The 19271-nt window shown below is 41.2% G+C and overlaps 1 protein-coding gene across 1 annotated transcript in view; it reads left to right on the top strand.

Moving 5' to 3' along the window:
- The window catches only part of RNF150 (ring finger protein 150), a 118975-nt gene that overhangs the window by 65797 nt on the left and 33907 nt on the right, over positions 1–19271 (top strand). Inside the window, exons 2-5 of the mRNA XM_064651575.1 lie at positions 2497–2747; positions 9455–9526; positions 9944–10026; positions 16927–17023. Of these exons, the coding sequence (XP_064507645.1) occupies positions 2497–2747; positions 9455–9526; positions 9944–10026; positions 16927–17023 (503 nt within the window). The remainder of the gene's footprint in view (positions 1–2496; positions 2748–9454; positions 9527–9943; positions 10027–16926; positions 17024–19271) is intronic.

Genomic DNA, 19271 nt, shown 5'->3' on the forward strand with positions numbered 1-19271 from the left:
ATTTTATAGTTTCCCCCACAATTAGTGTTTTCTACTGAACACCACCCCTGTCTGCTTTTGTATATCCTAAGTCCTGCTAAACACCTCCTGATCTATAGCATCCAAATACATTTGAAAATCTGGTTTCTACCTCACAGGGGTTTTAGTGAAGAAATGTCTGAGCTGGGCCATGAAGACTAGAACACAGTGCTGCCCTGGTGAAGCTCATGTTGGATACCAGCTTGGAGGGAGGGGGATGCTGCTGGAAATGAAGATCTTCCTCTCACAACCTCCATTTGTGGCTGAGTGATCCCTTCTCACCTCCACAAATGTCCCGACACAGGCAGAGCTTTCTCCTCCTGCCACAGTCAAAATACAGATAGCCATGGGATTAACAACATGCTGGCTGATTTCCTGGAATTTCAGCTGAAATTCTGAAATCCCACCCCAGTATTGCTCTCTGGCTTCAGACACCCCCAGTTGTCACAAACTGGCTTTCTAAGTGCCAGTTTGTGATCAGTTAATATGCCGTTGTTTCTAGCATGTTTCTACATTACCATACATCCTGTTTGTCCTTAGCTGCTTTGTGCAATTCAGGATTTGACTATTGCAAAACACAGTTTAGGTGTAAAAATAGTCTACATGCTTGTTTCATGAAGTAAAAGAACAGAATATCCCTAATATTAAACCATAAACTAGAGACAGTTTATTTGTAAGGCCAGAAAAAGCATTTAACGACCTGCTAAATCCCAAATCATTTCATACCATATATTTCATGGACACGGGGGACATAAAATTATGAAAAGAAAATTGTTTCAGCAGTGTGTGACGCAAGTAAAGTCAAACAGCGCTGTATGGAAAGGAAAACTGGTGCAGAGTCGAGGATAGATTGGTGGAGGGCCCTGTTCACGGGGTCATGCTTTAGAAGGCTTGGCAAGACTGTAGGAAGTCCTTGCTTCATCCCATTAGTGGGATTTTGCTGCCTCAGCTGCGCTGACTTGCATCCTTGTTGGGGCCATGCTGCAAACTGTGTCAGAGGCTTATCTGGGCTGCAATAGCACTTCGTCTGTGGAATTAAACAGGGCTCTTGACTTTAAACTTGTATCAGTGGGAGAGTCCAGCTCCCAGCAAGGGCTCCCAAATGTCTGTGTGGGCTCTGGCTGTGGGGAGCTGCTGGGGACACACTGAGCTTCTTTTGCCCCTGCAGCTTTCTCCTGTTGCCAGCCTGGGGTGAGGGCAGTGATGCTTTGGTGTGCTCAGGTTGTGAAACCGTGTGGGAATCTGTGATTGAAAGTATTTCTGGTCTGAATGCAGAGTTTGGAGGGGCTTCTCTGACAGACTCATGACCCTGCAAAGTGGCCTGTGATAAATGTGTATGGAATGTTGGATGCAGCACAGCTCCTTTTCTGCAGTGTTTACAGCAATATCATCTTGATAAGCCTCAGTAGTGCTAGAAATCTGTGTTTATGTCAACCCATAAAACACATTTTAGGTATCTCACCAAGACTAGTGTATAGAAACACACTGTATAATGGTTTAGGTTGAAACCTTCACCAGATCTGTCTTCTGACTTCCTTCTTGGTAAGCACGAGGGGAGAGCAGAAGAAAGCACAGCTTTCTTGTTACTGTTTTGACAAATTTAGACAAGTTAGAGGTCCAGGCAATCACCAACTGTATGAATATTAACAAGTGCAGGTGGCAGACTCTGTACCTGGGATGGGGCAACCCTGATTGTGTATAGACTGGGGAACGAGAGGCTGGAAAGCAGTGCCACAGCAAGAGACCTGAGGGTCCTGGTTGATGGCAAGTTGAATATGAGTCAGCAGTGCCCTGGCAGCCAGGAGGGCCAACCGTGTCCTGGGGGACATCAGGCAAAGCATCGCCAGCCAGTCGAGGGACAGGATTGTCCTGTTCTGCTCTGCACTGGGGCCACCTCACTTCGGATATTGTGGCAGTTTTGGGCACCACAATATAAGAAAGGTATTAAGCTATTAGAGAGTGTTCACAGGAGAGAAACAAGGATGGTGAAGGGCCTTGAGGAGAAGCCGCGTGAGGAGCAGCTGAGGGCACTTGGTCTGTTCAACCTGGAGAAGAGAAAACTGAAGGGAAACCTCACTGCAGTTACAACTTCCTCACAAGGCAAAACAGAGGGGCAGCACTGATCTCTTTTCTCTGGTGACTGATGACAGGATGTGAGGGAACAGCATGAAGTTGTGTCAGGGGTGATTTAGGTTAGATATTAGAAAAAGGTTCTTCACCTAGAGGGGGGTTGGGCACTGGAACAGGCTTCCCGGGGAAGTGGTTACAGCACCAAGCCTGACAGAGTTCAAGAAGTGTTGGGGCAACACTCTCACATACCTGGTGGAATTCATGGGTTGGTCCTGTGCAGGGCCAAGAGTTGGACTTCAGTGATCCTCGTGGGTCCCTTCCAACTCAAGGATATTCTGTGACTCTATGACTGCCTTTTGGTGATCCCTTGTTTTACTGAAAGGTTCCTTTTCTCTCTCCGTCTGACAGGTTTAGAAGATGTTGTAGCAATAATGATTCCTGAACCCAAAGGAAAAGAGATAGTGAGCCTCCTGGAGAAGAACATTACTGTGATGATGTACATAACCATCGGGACGCGCAACCTGCAGAAGTACGTCAGCCGGACCTCGGTGGTGTTCGTCTCCATCTCCTTCATTGTGCTGATGATCATCTCGCTGGCGTGGCTGGTCTTCTATTACATCCAGAGATTCCGCTACGCAAATGCCAGAGACCGAAATCAGGTGAGCAGGGCTGGAGTCACTGATTTGTGTTTCCAAAAGATCCCTGAGGGGTTCAGCCTAAAAGTAAAAGTTGAGGAAGTTATGAACGTGTGGAAAAACAGACAAACCAAAACAAAAAATACCAGGAAAGTGAAAAGAATAGAGATATAAAAACTTCTGCGTCTGGGAAAAGCCAAGACTTCTGTTCATATGGGTGGGATTCAGGAAAAAAATTAATAATGTGTGTATGTTATGGGGGTTTTTCCCATTCAAAACACACAAGAAATAGACAGAAAGTTGATGATGTTTATTCATGAAAAGCTTGTTTTGGTGCATATAGCCAAGTGACATAGCAATGTATATAACCAACAACCCTTGAGATTACGATGATGACTAAAATACAGAGATATGTGAATGTCTGTGTGTGAAATAATGGTTCACAATAAGTGAAGAAAGAACAGAATGTGTTTTCATTTTCATACTTCTTTAGAAGGGTCTTGGGCTTGAAAGACAAACGTGTCCCTCTTCATTTGACAATGATCACTGAACATATAAGTGCTGCAGTGATAGCCACCAATCCCATTAAATGTTATTATTGCTATTGTTTTTGGCATCTTGTCCAAACTCCTTGAAAGAGATACAAAGCCTATAGGGCTGGAGAGAAGTCAGCAGTGGGAATGAGCCCTGAGTCCTGAGCCCTGAATTTATAAAGCACTGTCCATCTTTATGGTAGTTCAGCAGAGAATAATAATAGCAATGATAATAATAAATTTAATCTGTTCTTGTCTGGATACAACTATCTCAGCATCAGCAGAACTGGAAAGCTGAGGCTTCTACATTTCATTCTAATGGTACACCAGAAAATGTTATCAGTGTATGAAATCTGAGGAGATAACCATTTTAATGCAGGGAAAAAACGCACTATAATTCAGAGAGGTTTCTGAACCCTCAATAAATTACTTTCAGGGCCAGGAGGGTTGCCTTGCTTATTCTGCAGAAAAGGTGAAGCTGAGAGTGTTAATAATCATCTTGTAGAGAAAAGTACAGCCACACACTCTGTAACATATACTTGATTATAGGAATCCCTTGCCCTCCCCCATTGAAATTCAGGCATCCTCTGAGATAGAGTGCAGCTGCTCTGTATTTACAGACAGAAAGAATATATTTTCCTTTTAAATATACGGTCTGAAATTTTGGATAGCAAGAATGAGACTATCCCAGCTGGATTTTGAACATCATTGGCAGCAGATTCGCTGTGACTGTAATGGCTGTTGTAATTTTTAGATGCTTTGTCTGCAAAAGCACATGGCTGCCTAATTTGTGTGTGTAAGTGTGCTTTCAATCAAGTAATTATACAGGCAGATTAGCAATCTAAATAGAGATACATAAACATAAAACTCAGCAAAATAAGAAGCTCAGTCAGGTAATGTGAGGTTTGGAACTGATAGGTTTATATGTTCAAGCAAATTTTCTTTTCAGTGTTTTCTTTCCAAGGTTTGAGTGAGACTAACATGTGCACAAGCAGTTGTCCTGTGGAGAGGTTTTAATAACTTTTATATTTTACTAGTTTTGTTCTTCAGAAGAATAAGAAAGCATGCCTCCTAAGAATTTATTTTTTTTTGGCCACTTTTGCACAATAATATGAGACAAACTAGAATGTCTTCATGCCCTTTCATCATACAATTTGTCTGACGTCTCTTCTAATCTCTCTGTTAGCTCTTTTCATATGAAAAATGGCAGCAATATACAAAGCTCAATGATTTGTGTTAATGCATTGCTGTGGCTTGTTTGTTTTGTTTCTTTTAGTCCTGGCTATGGAATATAATGATGTAGGTGGTTCAGAAGAGCTCATCTTGCTCCTGGCCTTGCCATGAGGGTTCCTCCCTGTTCCCTGTAAAGTTCTGCCTTTTTTTTTCTTTAACATATTCTCTTATAGCACAAAGATGGGATCACAGATTTCTACAGTAATACCTCGGATATTCAGATATATACAAAGAAAAGCTGTTTGTGTGGCTTTGCTGGAGCAAGGTTCTTTAGTCATTGCACTCAAAAGCTTTTAGCATTATAACTTGCACACGTCTGTTGCTATGAAGGTGTTGTGCTTACTTGTTGGAGAGCCTAGCGTGGGTTGGAAGCACCTTCATTGCTGACTAATTTTAGAAGAGATGCTTTCTTTCTATTTGTATTTGATGTGTTCAGGCTAAAGTGTATCCACAGGCTGAAATGTTTGGATAAACAGAGGTGAAGGGGGAGCTAGCTGGTCTGTTGAGAGAAAGTTGTGCTATCAGTTCCTACCCCAGAGTGCAATGAATTTTAACTGTGCACACTGAGTGCCCTGTTCTCAAAAACCTGTCGCTCATTTATTAGACTTCAGTTAAAATAATTTAAAAATAAGTGTTTAAATTAGTTTTGTCATCTGAATTATTTGAAGCCACACAGTTTTTAAAACAAGGGCTTGTGAGGCCCTATGTTTTCTATGTCAAATGAGAACCTATGCCTATGTCTTCGCTAACCTGTGCCAGGCGTGGGCTTCGGAGGTTTGGCTGATGCTGAATTTGATACCAGGGGCAGTTTAGCCTCCTGTGGGTTGGTGGTCTGGGTACTGTGCTGAGAGAATGGGACAACATGTCTGCAAACTATGACTGGCAGAAAAAGCTGTTCTCTCCAAGCAGGAGAAGTGTTGCACTGTTAAATGAAGGCAAGATATTAGAACATCTTTCCTTGGTCACTGCAAGTCTCCCTAAATCATCTTCCATTTTGCCTCTTCCAAGCTGACTCATTGCAACTATGTCTTCCTTTCATGAAAAATATCATGTATCCTTTTGTTGAACCTCATTACTACCTTTGTCTGGTCCTGTTATATATGGGGACCCTCCTTTCCAGGTCCACTTCCATTCTTGCACACAGCATAAGTTTCTGAGCAAGCAGTAAATCCAAAAGGAACTGATTTAGTTGTCCATCAAGAAAGCAATGAGTGCAGCTAGCAAAGAGCCAGCTACAAAATGGTTAGATATCAATTTTTATTTTAATATATTTAATATTTAAGAGTACCTCTAGCACAGACAACTGTACAGTACATATGGCAGTAGAAGATAGGTAGTAATATTCATATGGATGAACGTTTTTTTCTTCTGACATAACAAGATGTTGCCCTGATAATAATCCTTTTGATATGAAGAGGATAGATTTGTGAAAGAAATGCATAGGCAATCTGTTTCCTCAACAGCTTGTTCCTGGAGCCCTCCTGAAGATGAGAGAGTTTGTAAAAAACAGTGAGAATTGTTTGCATCATGAAACATCACGTTGCAGAGCTAATTAGAAGTAGTTTGGAATTATATGACAATTACAGAGTCAAAATCACAAAATATTCAAGTGCCAGAGATAATTCAGCAGAATGTGGCTTGCTGTCACAGCCCTGTAGCAGCCAGGACACAGACTTAACAACAACCAAAAAAGAAAAAATCAACCCTGTCAGTGTGTCAGATTTCATATTTCACCAGTAATAGCAGAGTTCTCTTGCTGTTGTTTGTGAGACGGGAAGATGACGAGGAGATGATGTTCCAGTGCCAGACTTCTTCACCATATTTCTTCCATGTAATTTCTTTCCACTGGCTTCTTTTTAAGAGGAAGGTTTCTGCAAAGTCATTTTGAAGCTAGGTGGGCTTCATTAGTTTGGCAGGACAGTGGAAGCCAAATCAAGTAGCAATCTCACTGGGGTTTGGGAGGATTCCTTGCATCCTGTGTTAATCTTTAGTATGTGGCTGTCAGCATGTGGAGCAGTTATTTGAGATGGAAGATTGCTGGCTGTGGCTTTGAGAGTTTTGGGCCACTGAATAGAAACATCAGTCTTTGAAGCAGTTTTGGGAAGATGCTTCCCACAATGGAGTCTGCAAATTTTAAATGTGGACAGGAGATGTGTCTGAGACCTTGTCCCAGTGATGCACTTCATTTTGCACAAGGTGATCTCCTCCTTGCAAAGGTGATAGTTTAGTAAGGACATTAAGAGAGAAGAACTTACTGTAATTTTTTTTCTCTAGCATTTACGGTCATTTACTTTCTCAGGAGCACATAAGTGATGCTTTCCATGCTACTGTCCTTTATTTTTAACTAGGATCCCCATTTCCATAAAACCACTGCATCTCATATGCTTGACTCCTTCCAGTCCAGTACTGAATGTTGCAGCCATGCTAATGAGATTATGAGATTTATGATTGTAAATCTCTAAGCCTCACTTTAAACCCTTAGACTATTGTAATGCCTCTTAACTTTTAGGAGATATCATTGGTTATTGATAGCATGCCTTGCATTCAAATGGGAGAATCCTTTGAAAGTATGCCTTTACTCCAAGATATTCCTGTTCTTTGAAAAACTAAATTACTCTCATTTCCATGTAAGTCATGAACTTTTCTATTTATGATAGATAAGAGAAAGCAAACATGAAAACGAGCAGATCAAAGATGTACATGAGTTTTTAATCTTGTCCTTTCCCCTTCAAGTGCGTGCAAAAAAGAACTGAGACATTTCATTAGTTTAAGTAATAATAGTGATAAAAAGGAATCACAAGCAATTTCTGAAACAGGACATAATGGCTCTTGTCTTGCTGTATATTATCAGTCTGTCTTTGATTTACATTAAAGAACCAAATAGCTGGCAAGAAATGTTTCCAACTCTCATCTGATCCCTTTATTTAAGGGACACTGTGAGAAAAATGGACCACAGAAAGAGATGTTGTATAACTGCAGAATACTCCCTCACATGCAATAATTAGTTATTGTGGGAAGCTCATATATAAATCTCATATGATAGCCAAGATTGTTTTCACCTCTTTAGCCAGATCTGAAATTGCTCTCTGCTTTCAGTATTGCATGCGTTTTGTCAGCTTCCATGTCTTTCCAATCCAATAAGCTTACTCTCTAAATTTAATTCAGTGATTTTAATTGAATCTGAAGAACAAAGTGGTAATTTATTAGTCATATCTGTATGGTGATTAGGCCTGAACTTACAAACTACCTCCAGCTTCCGTCCGTTTTTGGCTTCATGCTCTCACCCCCTCCAGCTGGAAACCCTTCCTGCTGACCAGTCCCTCTGAACTCCAGCACAAGCAATGTTCCCAGCCAGGAAAGTTGAATGTCTTCTGAGTCACCAAAGGCCCAAAGTCTCTCTCCTATCTAACAACACATGGCTGGAAACATGGATGGGGAGAGGAGGTGAACAGAAGAGTTCAACTGGTTGCAAATTAGGATGTGCTGTATTATGAACTGTTACAAAGCTGACAAGAAGACATTGGAGTAGGTGTTGCTGCCTGGAACTGTATGACAGAGGCATGAAAAAAGTGAGAGGTGACCAGGAGGAGAGTCACCACTATGATCTGGGGACAGGAGCACATGGCATCTGAGGAGAGGTGAAGGGAGCTTGGCTTGCTAAGCTGGGAGAGGAGCAGAGGAGGAGGAGAGAGTCTGCTTCCAGCCTTCAGCTGCATAACGGGTGGTCGGAGAGGAGTCAGAATCAACCTCGTCTTGGAGGTGCACATTGATGGTCACAAATTACAGCAAGGGAAATTCCATTAGTATGTTTAGAAAAGAAAAAAGACTGAGATTGGTTAAGCGCTGGAACAAATTATGCACAGAGGTTGTGAAATCTCCCTTCCTGGAGATATTCAAAACTTGACTGAACACAGCTCTGGCTTTGAAGTTGACCCAGCCTTGAGCAGGGGGCGGTTGGGAGTACGTGACCTCTCAAAGACTTTTCCAGCCTGTGAGTCTGTCTCCAGATGGCCTTGTCGATGGGTTAGCACAAGTGAGCAGCCACGTCCTTGGAGCACTGATACAGCACAAGCTCCATAGCACAGGACCGCTGAGCAGTGGTTGTATGGACTGCCCTGCAATGGTCACAGCCTCTTGCAAGGGGCAGACATGTCCACCTTCAGCATCTGAGAACAGGGTGTTTTGCATCAGGCTGTTATTACATACTTTAATCCTGAGTGGCTGTGACCTTTGCTAGCACAGTAATGGTGTTTTGGAAATATGGGAGAACAGTCAAAAATGTCACATGGTAACCAATTTATGGTCCACTGGAGGGAAAGACAGAAAGGGGAAGAATGAGCAAATGGTTATGTATGGATAGGATGTTACTGCAGGACTATATAGTGCTTTACCTGCAAGTAAACTGCAGATGCTTTGTTCTCATTTTTATCCTTCGCATTGCTTTTATAAAGTAGGCAATTCTGTATTGTGGGGAAAAAAGAACAGGAGAGACTTTTCGCAGTTTTTGTGGTTAACAAATTAGCAGCTCACTTTCAGGTCTTACATCTTGCTGAAGATCTTGAACTAGCAATGAAACAATGTACAAATAAAGTTCAGTGTTCACTTTGCTTACTGCCTGGTATTTTGTTTTTAAAGTGTCATTAAAAAAAGAGAGGGAAGAAGTAGGATACCCAAATAGTTGACTTGTTACATCTGTTGCTACTCACTGCTGTAGTTTAGTGCCAGGAGGGGCTCACATGCAATCTCCACTGGAACTCTATCAGAGTAGTTTGGCCTCATCTGCTCTGGGTTACCAGCAAGCCTAGAACACCTACTGTGGCCTTATTATGAATTATTATGTTTATATTTATACACTCTCCTGTTCCATGTACAGTCATTTGCAATTATTAAGAAGGGTAGGGAGAAAAGGCGATGGTTTCTGCATGAAGAGTTGCTCTTTTCATAAGATCAAATTTTGTATTACAGCGCCGGCTTGGAGATGCTGCAAAGAAAGCAATCAGCAAGCTGCAAGTCAGAACGATCAGGAAAGGTGACAAGGTAATTTTTCAAAATGCTTGTTACTAAATGAAATTCAGTGCTGAGGATTCTTTCAGACCTCTGGGACAATGAGGCAGAACAGAAATGGCAATTGCTTATTTAGCTACTGTGTCCTTCAGGTGGAGGAGGAACGTTGGTAAGGAAGTTATGTGGGGAACGGAGTAGAGAGGGTGATTCAATAAAGATGCAACAAAACCTTGAAGTTAAAACATGCTAACTAAATCTACATGCTTCCCAGTGCAGGTTTCTAGCTGGAAACATATTGGGAAATCTGACTTGCTAGTCTTGAAATGCAGTTACTGGATTTGCAATCTACTTCAGTGACTGTTTTACTTTGTCACATAGGCTCTTGTATAGAGAGATGAGCTAAGAAAAATAAAAAAAATGAAAATTATGAATGTTCTCTCTCTGCTGTAGGAAACTGAGCCAGACTTTGATAACTGTGCTGTTTGTATTGAAGGCTACAAGCCCAATGATGTTGTCAGGATATTGCCTTGCAGGTAAGTTGAAGTTACTTTAGCTCTAATAATCTCTCTACTTCGAGACAGTCTCTGTTCTCACAGTTTCACACTGATGAGATTACTTGAGAGCTGGGGGAGGGAAGGGTGAGTTTATTATTTGGATTTATTCAAAATCTGTTGTTAAAGATATCTGAAATGCCTCTTTATTCAGCATGAAGTGAAACAGGTATTAATGGTGGTGAGACCTTGAGGGTTTAGTATGACAGTCAGAAATTTTGTCTGATCTGGACCTATTACAAAGGTCTTCGGTAGGATTTTTACATTAAAGGGTTTGATTCCTCTGTTTTCCTCACTTTTTTTTCTTAATCAGTCCAGAATAAATGCCTTAGGAGAATTTGCTTCTGACTTCAAGGTGAGGCCTGGCCACAGCAGACAGGGATAGAGCAGGCTCCTGCTCCCCATGGAACTACTTCTTTTGCTGTCCTGGGCCATGTTCAGGCACTGAGAAAGGGCTGACTTTTGTCAAAAAAATCCCCAGTCATAAAAAGAGATGCGCTGAGTAGAAACAGTAAAGCAAGGTGAGAAGAAGAGCTTTTCAGTTTATTCTTTCTCCTTTTTTCCCCCTCGTGTGAGCGTGCCCTGTGCAGAACTTACATCGCAGTGATGTGAAACAGGAGCAGAGCCTCTTGCTGCCCCTAACAGCTGTATTCATCTTTGTGCTGTTGTATTGTCATCTGTGAAGTGACATGAAGGATTTCTCTAAGGAAATCAATTTCTTAAGAAATTTCTTAGGAACACTGGTTCCTCCAGGAGAGCAACAGCAAGTGTTTGATTTCCCTAGATATAAGAATCTTAAGTGCTGTACATGCAGAGCAGAGGTTTTTTTTTAATAGAGCTTCTTCCTTCTCCTGCATCATATTCACTGGCTTGAGAAACCAAAATACTTGTTTATTTTCCTGCTATGTTGTTCCCTAGTAGATATTTGAATGTTACAAGCTGTCCATTTCTGTTAGTTCATGCAACTCATTAAATCTGTTTACTGTCATCTCTAAGTGGCAAACAAAAAGCAACAGATTAATCATAAATTTGACCTACTGTAAATCCCCCACAATGACAAGTCACATGTGAACTCTTTTTTGTTTTACAAACAAACACAAACATATCATCTTGTGAAGCAGAAATACAGAACAGTGAGAAATTACCAGAAAATATGGACCTTGGTTTGACATCAAGCCTGTTTGCATAGAAGCAGAATAAAGCTTGGCAATTTTGCATGTTAGAGACAGGCAGTGTTTGGAGGTAGTTATACAACATCCTAAAATATGTCTAAGCTTTAGCTTTCACTTGTGTGTCACCTCACAGTTCAATAAGACTTTGTCATGCACAGCGTTGAGTCAAGCAGAGTGGATAGGAAACACATAGTTAACAGGTGGTGTTCAATTCTTGGCTGACTTAAAAGGTCGCCTAGAAAGTGACTCACGCTGAAAGGGTAGAAGCCGCAGAACTGTCTTGTAAAATACTCACAGTTTGAGCCTCAGCAGTCTGGAATTATAAAAACTCATCTTTCTCAATCAGCTACTTCACAACCCCTGGCTTTCCGGCTGCACAAGTTGTGAGGGCAGTGTTTTGCGTGTTCTCATGTGTTTGAACTTCTGAAACATGAAATGGTAGTCTTGACTCTTTCTGCTGTTGACAGTCTTGTCTCCTCATTAAAAAAAAAAAAGAAAAAAAAGATTAATTTCTGTGTCTGTGAAGTGAGTAGGAGTGTGTTATATCTTGATAAAGACCTACAGACTCTGTAGTTTTTTTCCTCCAGCATCCTCAGTTAAACCATGTGCAGTTTCTTAATGTGGGAACATCATTAGACTGCTGTTTAATAAAAGGCTGGCATGTCACCAAGCTTACAGAAGCCAGCACCATATGACACCAGTGCTGGCTAACCTTGGTGTTTCTATCAGAGGTGTAGAAGGTTTTATCTGCAAAGCAAAATATGCCCCAGGAGTTGCACATGAAAGGTACTGCCCTGTACTGCAGGTAGTACTGGGAAAGCCACTGCTGGCAGGCACACTCTGTATAAAGCCCTATGTGTCTTGAGATTTCTCTTTAAGACTCTAAGACTTTTTAAGAGCCTGAATCTCCTAAGAAATTGGTACCAAAAGTCCACCTGCTGGTATTGCAGTGGGTGAGCTCTGAAGTCAAATAGCTACATGTTTACTAGGATTTAGGCTGTTTCCCCAAACAGTCCTCTTTTCTGCTGGCACTGGGATAGCCTGTTGTTGTGTACCCCACTCTGAAAAGCTCAGAGGAGAATTCTAGTGAACTCGTGCTTCTTCCTCTCTGTCCTCTTCAGGCAGCTCCCACAACTGACTGTATTAATAAACTTCACTCTGCAGAGTGTATTAAATAAATAAGGAGTGACACTTGGTAAAAAAGAAAAAAGTGTTGACTTGCAGCTGGTTTTATGTTTAATGGTAGCAAACATCACTGAAGTTGTCTTTGAGGGCACTGACACACGATCAAATGTAACCGAGTTCATTGTTCCCAGAGTGACATCCTTGTCACAGCCCTGGTTCGTTCTGCTTGTCTTCCATCTCCAGCTTCAAAATGCTGTTGCCTTTTCTGCTCTAGCTTTGGAGAAGTTACTGGTGCTGCTGCCCCCAGCATGTGCCTTTTACTAAACTTCTACTAACTACTAAACTTCTACAGAGAGGCAAGACATTTCTTTCAAGATTATCTCTGCTGAGTTCCTCATAAGCTTTTTTTTTTGGCTGTTTCATTTCTCTCACTAATAAACACACTCTCTGACCCCATTCCAGCTTGTTCTCTTCCCCTGAACCTTCACTCTATGAACAACTGTGATTTCAGTCTGCTTCACTCCTGCCTTCTCTTTTTATTAGCTTCCTTTGAAAATTATTTCATAGCACACATTCTTTCCTTTCATTCCTTCCTCTCACCCTCATCATCATCTTCTTTTATTCTTGCTTTTACCTCAAAAGTAAACAAATAATACCCTAGATGCACCCCTAAAAGCTCAAACCATCTTGTTGGATACTACAGTGCTGCTCAGTCTCTCATCAAAACCCTTCTCAATCCCCTGCTTTAGCCCTATGTCTAATCCAGGCAACTGATGCTCTTACTCAGGGTCCCTAGGGATGTACCTCTCTCTGCATAGATGAGACTAGGAGTAGAAGGCAGGAGGAGAACAGTTTCCCCTAACCTGGAAAAAAAGCTTCTCAAAATTGTTGGCAAGCTGAAAGCTTTACAATAGTTTTACTACAGTCATCATTATAATTTGGGGCTGAGCTCAACATAACTTTTTTTTCTTGGGTGATTAAAATTGCAGCTTGAAAGAAAGAGTAAATACATTTCAAACAAAAGTAATCACCAGTTTAAAAAACATGAAGTGCTATTTAGATAATAGTAAATGGAGTGCTCTGGGATTCTGAGGTTCTTTTTCTTTGTGCTCTGTGAGCCATGTGCAGTCACAGAAGAGTGCAGGAGGGATCCCAGGAGGCTGCCACCTCTGGAACAGCACAGGGACTCTGGCACGCACGTGTCGTTCTTGGGAGCTTTTTCCAACACACTCTGCAGTCTCCCGGGATGAAGACTCTGGAAATTCCCCTGATAATTTATTGCAGTGCTTTGTTACCCTGACTGTGGTGAAGCCTTTCTTATTGTGTAGCCTGGATCTCACTTGCTGCAGTTTAAACTCATCATTGTGCCTCTTATCCCTAGGAGAGGGAAGAGCGGTTGTTTCCTTTCCCCTCATGAAAGCCTTTTTGTATGGAGTTGTTGCAACATCTCCTCGCCTTCCTCTCTGTCAACTAATCAATTACAGTTCTTTTGAGAAACTTTTCAACCCATCCCAATCAACACAGTTTTGCAATACATGTGGTTGCACACAATAGGGAAAAAAAACCAGGGTTTCTTTTCCAGGTTTGCCTTTGATTGTCAAAGCCATATCCCAAGCCTGTGCCTGGAACATCTTTCTCTTAGTGTCTCCTTGTGTGGGTCATTACTTCTGAACTCATCCGTGATGCCTCTGTCTTCTCCTTCCGTTTAAAACTTGCATCAGCCAGAACTGCAAAGGGAGAAGGATTTTTGTTGCAGTTGATCTCTTTACGTCTTTATCTTACCATGTGATGGTGAAATACTACAGTTGCTCTCTCATCTTACCTTGTGCTCCTTGAATTTGGGTAATGGACTGATCAGGACATCAAGCAATTGACAATTTGTTAAAAGCCATAAGTGTGTATGTAACATAGTGCTATAGCTAATAACAAAGAAAATAAAGTTTCAAATCCAAATCTGCAAAGCCTACCCCCGTGCTTCTCTTCACAAATGTTTACATGTTCAAAATAGATATTATGAAAGCTCTAATTGTATAATGCAGTACAAAAATTTTAAAAGGCAAATCTTTATCTGATTTTCAGTAACATTCCATTTTTCTATAGATTTCTGTCAAATCAAGTTCCTTCTGTTGTGCATACTAAATCTGAAATTAGTAGATTCATAATAGACTGTGCTACATTAGTATTGAGAATTGCAAAGTGACACAATCTGTCATGTATTTAAATTGCTTGGCATTGTTAGGACTTATTTTAGAATATTGTTTTTGAAGCCAACTTCAGGAGCACCGAACAGCAGTTTTTGAAGTCTTTAAGTCACAAAAGTTCCAAGCTTTTGTGATGAACAAACATCACAAAATTCTGCAAAATGAACCCCAGTTTGACTGAGGCTTTCAAAGCTGGAACTTGAAAACAAAAAGGGATTTTCTAGTCTATGGTAAAATGTCTTAATAGAAATTATGCTTTTTTTAATCCAAAACAGATTTTGGAAATCCGGAGTTTTTTCTGAGAGAATAATTATCTCAGATTTTGCAAATGTGCGGATTATTTTGGCACAGACATGCTTCAGATGTTTGTCAATAAACGTGTTTTTTTATTGATTTGATTATATAGTTAAAGAAAACCAATCACTATCAAGAATTTCATAATTATTTCAAATAGCTGAAAGGCAAGACTTTCAGTACCCTCCATGAATTAACACACCCAAGAAATTCTGTTGGTCAGACTTTTTTAAATGTAAAATTACACATGCCTGAGAACTATATGCTTTCCCCTATTCAGAATGCTTATCTGATGATGTGCTGAATATGTCCCTCCTAAGATAAAAGGAAGGAATTCTTAAGCAGGACAGAGACCAAAATCTGGTACACTGTGTTGTTATCCATTAAGTCAGGTCTTGTTTGGAAGGACAGCTCTGATCTTTAGTAGCCTTAGTAAGGAAGTGATTTAAACTTCAAGTTTAAACTTCACGATGCCTCATTTGCATTAAATCATGTTGACAAACAGGGTCAGACGAGGTTTGACCAAGTTCAGTATTGCAGCCAACTCATATAATTAGACTGGATCAAACTCCCAAGAACAGATTTGCCCTTTCCCGTGGTCGTGTGAAGTGATACCACACACAGGAATGTGATAATGTGCAATGTAGCTCTGATTCACAAAGGATCCTTTTTTTTTCTAGAAGTAGTGAGTAAAAACACTGTAGTGAAAAGAATAAGATTATGAGATTTCACACAGTTTTGACTTTGAATTTCTAGTATTACTTAGGACTGCAGTCCTCTCACAAGCCAAACAGCTGCTCTGTTGGCCAGTAGCATCTTAGTAAGAGCTGGGGTTACAAACCAGTATTGGTGAAAGTGCACTTCAGTATCTTCCATCAAGCTGCAAGTGCATCCTGTTGTGTGAGAGGAGCTGTGCCATAATACATCTGCTGACCCCTTCAGCTGAATAAGTAGCACTTAAATATTTAACATTATTTGGGTACATTAAGTGATTCTGGCTTTCTCAGAGATGGCATTTCCTTGTAGAGGCTGGTATGTGCCACGGTCCAGGCAGAGCCTTAGAATCAGAATTGTTTAGGTTGCAAAAGACCTGTAAGGTATCAAGTCCAAACATAAGCCAGCACTGCAAAGTCCACCACTTAACCATGTTCCCAAGTGCCACATCCACAACTCTTTTAGATATCTTCAGGGATGGTGATTCCACCACTTCCCTAGGCAACCTGTTCCCATGTCTGACCACCCTTTTGGTGAAGAAACATTTCCTAGTATTCCTAGTAACAGAATATGCTCACAAGAGAGAATGCAATCTGTCAGTCAGGTTCAAGCACTGAATGTATCTATATTTAATATAATCCATATTTAGTGATATCAATATTGATATTTAATAATATCAATATCAGCTTGTGTCAGGCAATGCTAGAGAAGAAACTTTCAACTCCTCCACCTGAATAGTGTCTAAGAAAAGGGGTGCACAGCAGCTACAAGGCTCAGGTAGCTGCTTGGCAGTCACTTCAGACCTAGAACAGTATTAGCAACAACTCCTTCAGGGCTGGCATTGTGTAGGAAGTCTCTCTGATGGGCAGCTTCTAAAGAGCAGGAAAGTCAGGGAGAATGTGTTAAGCTTCATGCTGGCTTTTCTGTTTAAATGAAAAGTAACTCAGTTTATTTGCCTGTGCCTCTATCCTGAAAAATACTATGCTCAATGGCTTCACATTTATCAGGTGTCATCAAGTTTGTCTGTAGAAACATCAAGAAATGTTTCTAGCATGATTTTTACCTTTACCAGCAAGCAGCTTTTGTTTGCTGACAGCCTTTAATGTTTAAAGAATATGGGGTTTGCTGATGCATTTTGTGTATTTTCCCTATTTCTCTAATTATGCATGTCTTCTATTCCAAACACACTTAAATGTGCGCTTGTGCTTGAGATTCTGAAGGAACAATCTTAGTCTTGTGTGCATAGGATCTAGTTTTGCAGTCTTTTAGAGAGGTCACAAACTGCAAACTCTTTACTGAATTCAGAATCATCTGGTACTAAGTGGTAAATTGTGCTGTGGTGCATTTGAATTAAGATATCCTGGTTTTCCTTGCAGGCATCTTTTCCACAAGTCCTGTGTGGATCCCTGGCTGCTAGACCATCGTACCTGCCCGATGTGTAAAATGAATATTCTAAAAGCTCTAGGGATTCCGGTAAGCACGTCACAGAGCAGCTGGTTGGGGCAGGAGGGAAACACCAGCTACTTGGGTATATCCTTAGCCCTTCACCTGTCTGTTCCCATCCTACTCTTTTTTGCCAGATTTATTAACTGATTTATTAAGGGATGTACAAGGTCTGACTCTACCTCGCTCCTGCACCCCACTTCTATTAGCAAGGAAGAGGGTGTGTTTGGTGGTTGGTTTGGTGTTGGGATTTGTGTGTCTGTGGTTGCCTGCTTCATGGAGCAGAAGATTGTTTACTGGTGTTTTAGTGGATTTATAGGTTCTTTCACAGAGCTTTCGCTTGTGTTTTAAATCAGGACTGGATTTATTTTTTTAATCATGCTCTCAGTTCCAATCTCAAAGAAGAAGTCTGCAAATAAATTTTTCTCTGCTATACTGATCAAGGACAACTAATTGCTCATTCTGGGAAACCAAATCTTCTTTCTGTCAGATTTCTCTTAAAAGTCTATCTGGAGCAAGATCTGTACTCCTAATTCCAGTTAAGAGGCATTTCTCCCATGGTGGGCCACATGACATACAAGAGATTGTTAAGCCCTTTGTTATTTGAAATATTCAACTGTGGTTAGAAGCTGCCAAAGCAGTTGATCTTTTTAAGTTGCATGTTTGCATTCACATAGTGCATGTCCTGTTTGCCATACAGCTCCCCAGCTGGAGCTATCACAGAGCTCAGGGGCTTCTCTAGGAAGGAGTGAGTCACTCTCTCCCCCTGTGCAAGGCTTGCCACGTGACACTGAAGTTCAGTGCTGTAACACCACCAGTCGATGAATTAACAGGTGCTGTAAATACCCTCCCAAGTTAGAGATGGTGACGTGCCAGTTCCCATATGAAAGAGCTATATAAAGTAAAACAGCTCACGTGAACATCCTGGGGGAGCTGATCCAGCCGTTTCCCCGGAGTTCATTTTCATGGAGACTAGGAAGCAGGTTGCTGCAGAAGAGGGTCCACAGCAAGCGATGAAGTGTGTTTTTGCTGAAGTGGGCAGATATGTTAATCAACTTAATACAATCCAAAATAAAAAGATGCAATGGGAAAAATGAAGTAGAGCATTGTAGTCGGGGTAACATGTCATTACAGCTCGGCTGCTTTTTCTGCTAAACCTATATATTGTCTTTAGAATATTGAAAGATGATACAACAGTTCAGTCAGTATTTGAGATGAAAGCCAGAATGAAGGCTAGCTCAGCCATTCAGCATCTCTGCACCTAGGCTTAAATACAGAATTTTTTCCCAAGGTTCCATGTCTCAGTTCACAGGCCTGCCAGTGAGCAGTTATCCAGGATTCTGACAGCTCCTCTCCATACCCAGTGTATTGTTCCGTGGCTTCCACACCATTTCTGCACTCACACCGATCCATTCACATTTTTGCCCAAGCACTTCATTAAGGTGCTCTTTATCAGGCTTCATAATCAGGGGATATAAGGCAAATCAGACCACCAGTTTTTGGAGGCCTGCAGTGAGATGTTACAGGCTTCCAGAAAGTTTAGTGCTGTGAGAATTTACATCCAGAATACGGCTCTCACTGGCTTCACTGACAGCTACTGAAGGCTAAGGCTAAGCATGTCCACAGGCTGTCTGAGGCTGGGCACAGCAAGGGGAAGGGAAAACATGCCCAGAGGCCATCTGTAGAGGTTTTGTTTTACATGACTGGCCTTTACTATATACAAACAGCTCTGTAGTGGCAGGTATAGAACCTAATTGCCAGGAATAATTAAAGTGCCATTCAGTTTCCTCAGCCATCATTTCTCTCCTCACAGCTCCCTGTTCTCTCTGTACCACAAAGCAGAAAGGAGATCCATTCTGCATCCGTCACTGAGGGCTTTCTGCATGGAGTTTCTGTGGAAATAATTGTACTGGGCGTGTAATTAAAGACACTGCTGTAACATACATGAACAACTGGTTCAAATTAAGTTTTCCAAATCAGCTTTAGTGTTGGTCTGTCTCAATACTAAAAATAAAACACTTATATGTTAATGTTCCACTAGCAAAGTTTGTTTAGGGGATTTTATTGTATGAAGTTCTGTAAAAATTTCCTTAGGTTGTTCTAAGACAACAAACTGAAAGACAGCCCCCTACATCTTTTGGAGGGGGCATACTGGCTCCCACCTGCGTGGATCATCAGTTAGGTTCATGAAGGGAACATAAGAGAGCCTTACCCCTCGAGGTGACTTTCAGTAGGAGCTGTTGTCCATGGGAACTTGGAGCAGATGATAGCCTTTGTG

The sequence above is a fragment of the Pseudopipra pipra genome, chromosome 4 (assembly GCF_036250125.1).
Source record: "Pseudopipra pipra isolate bDixPip1 chromosome 4, bDixPip1.hap1, whole genome shotgun sequence".
NCBI classification, from domain to species: Eukaryota; Metazoa; Chordata; class Aves; order Passeriformes; family Pipridae; genus Pseudopipra; species Pseudopipra pipra.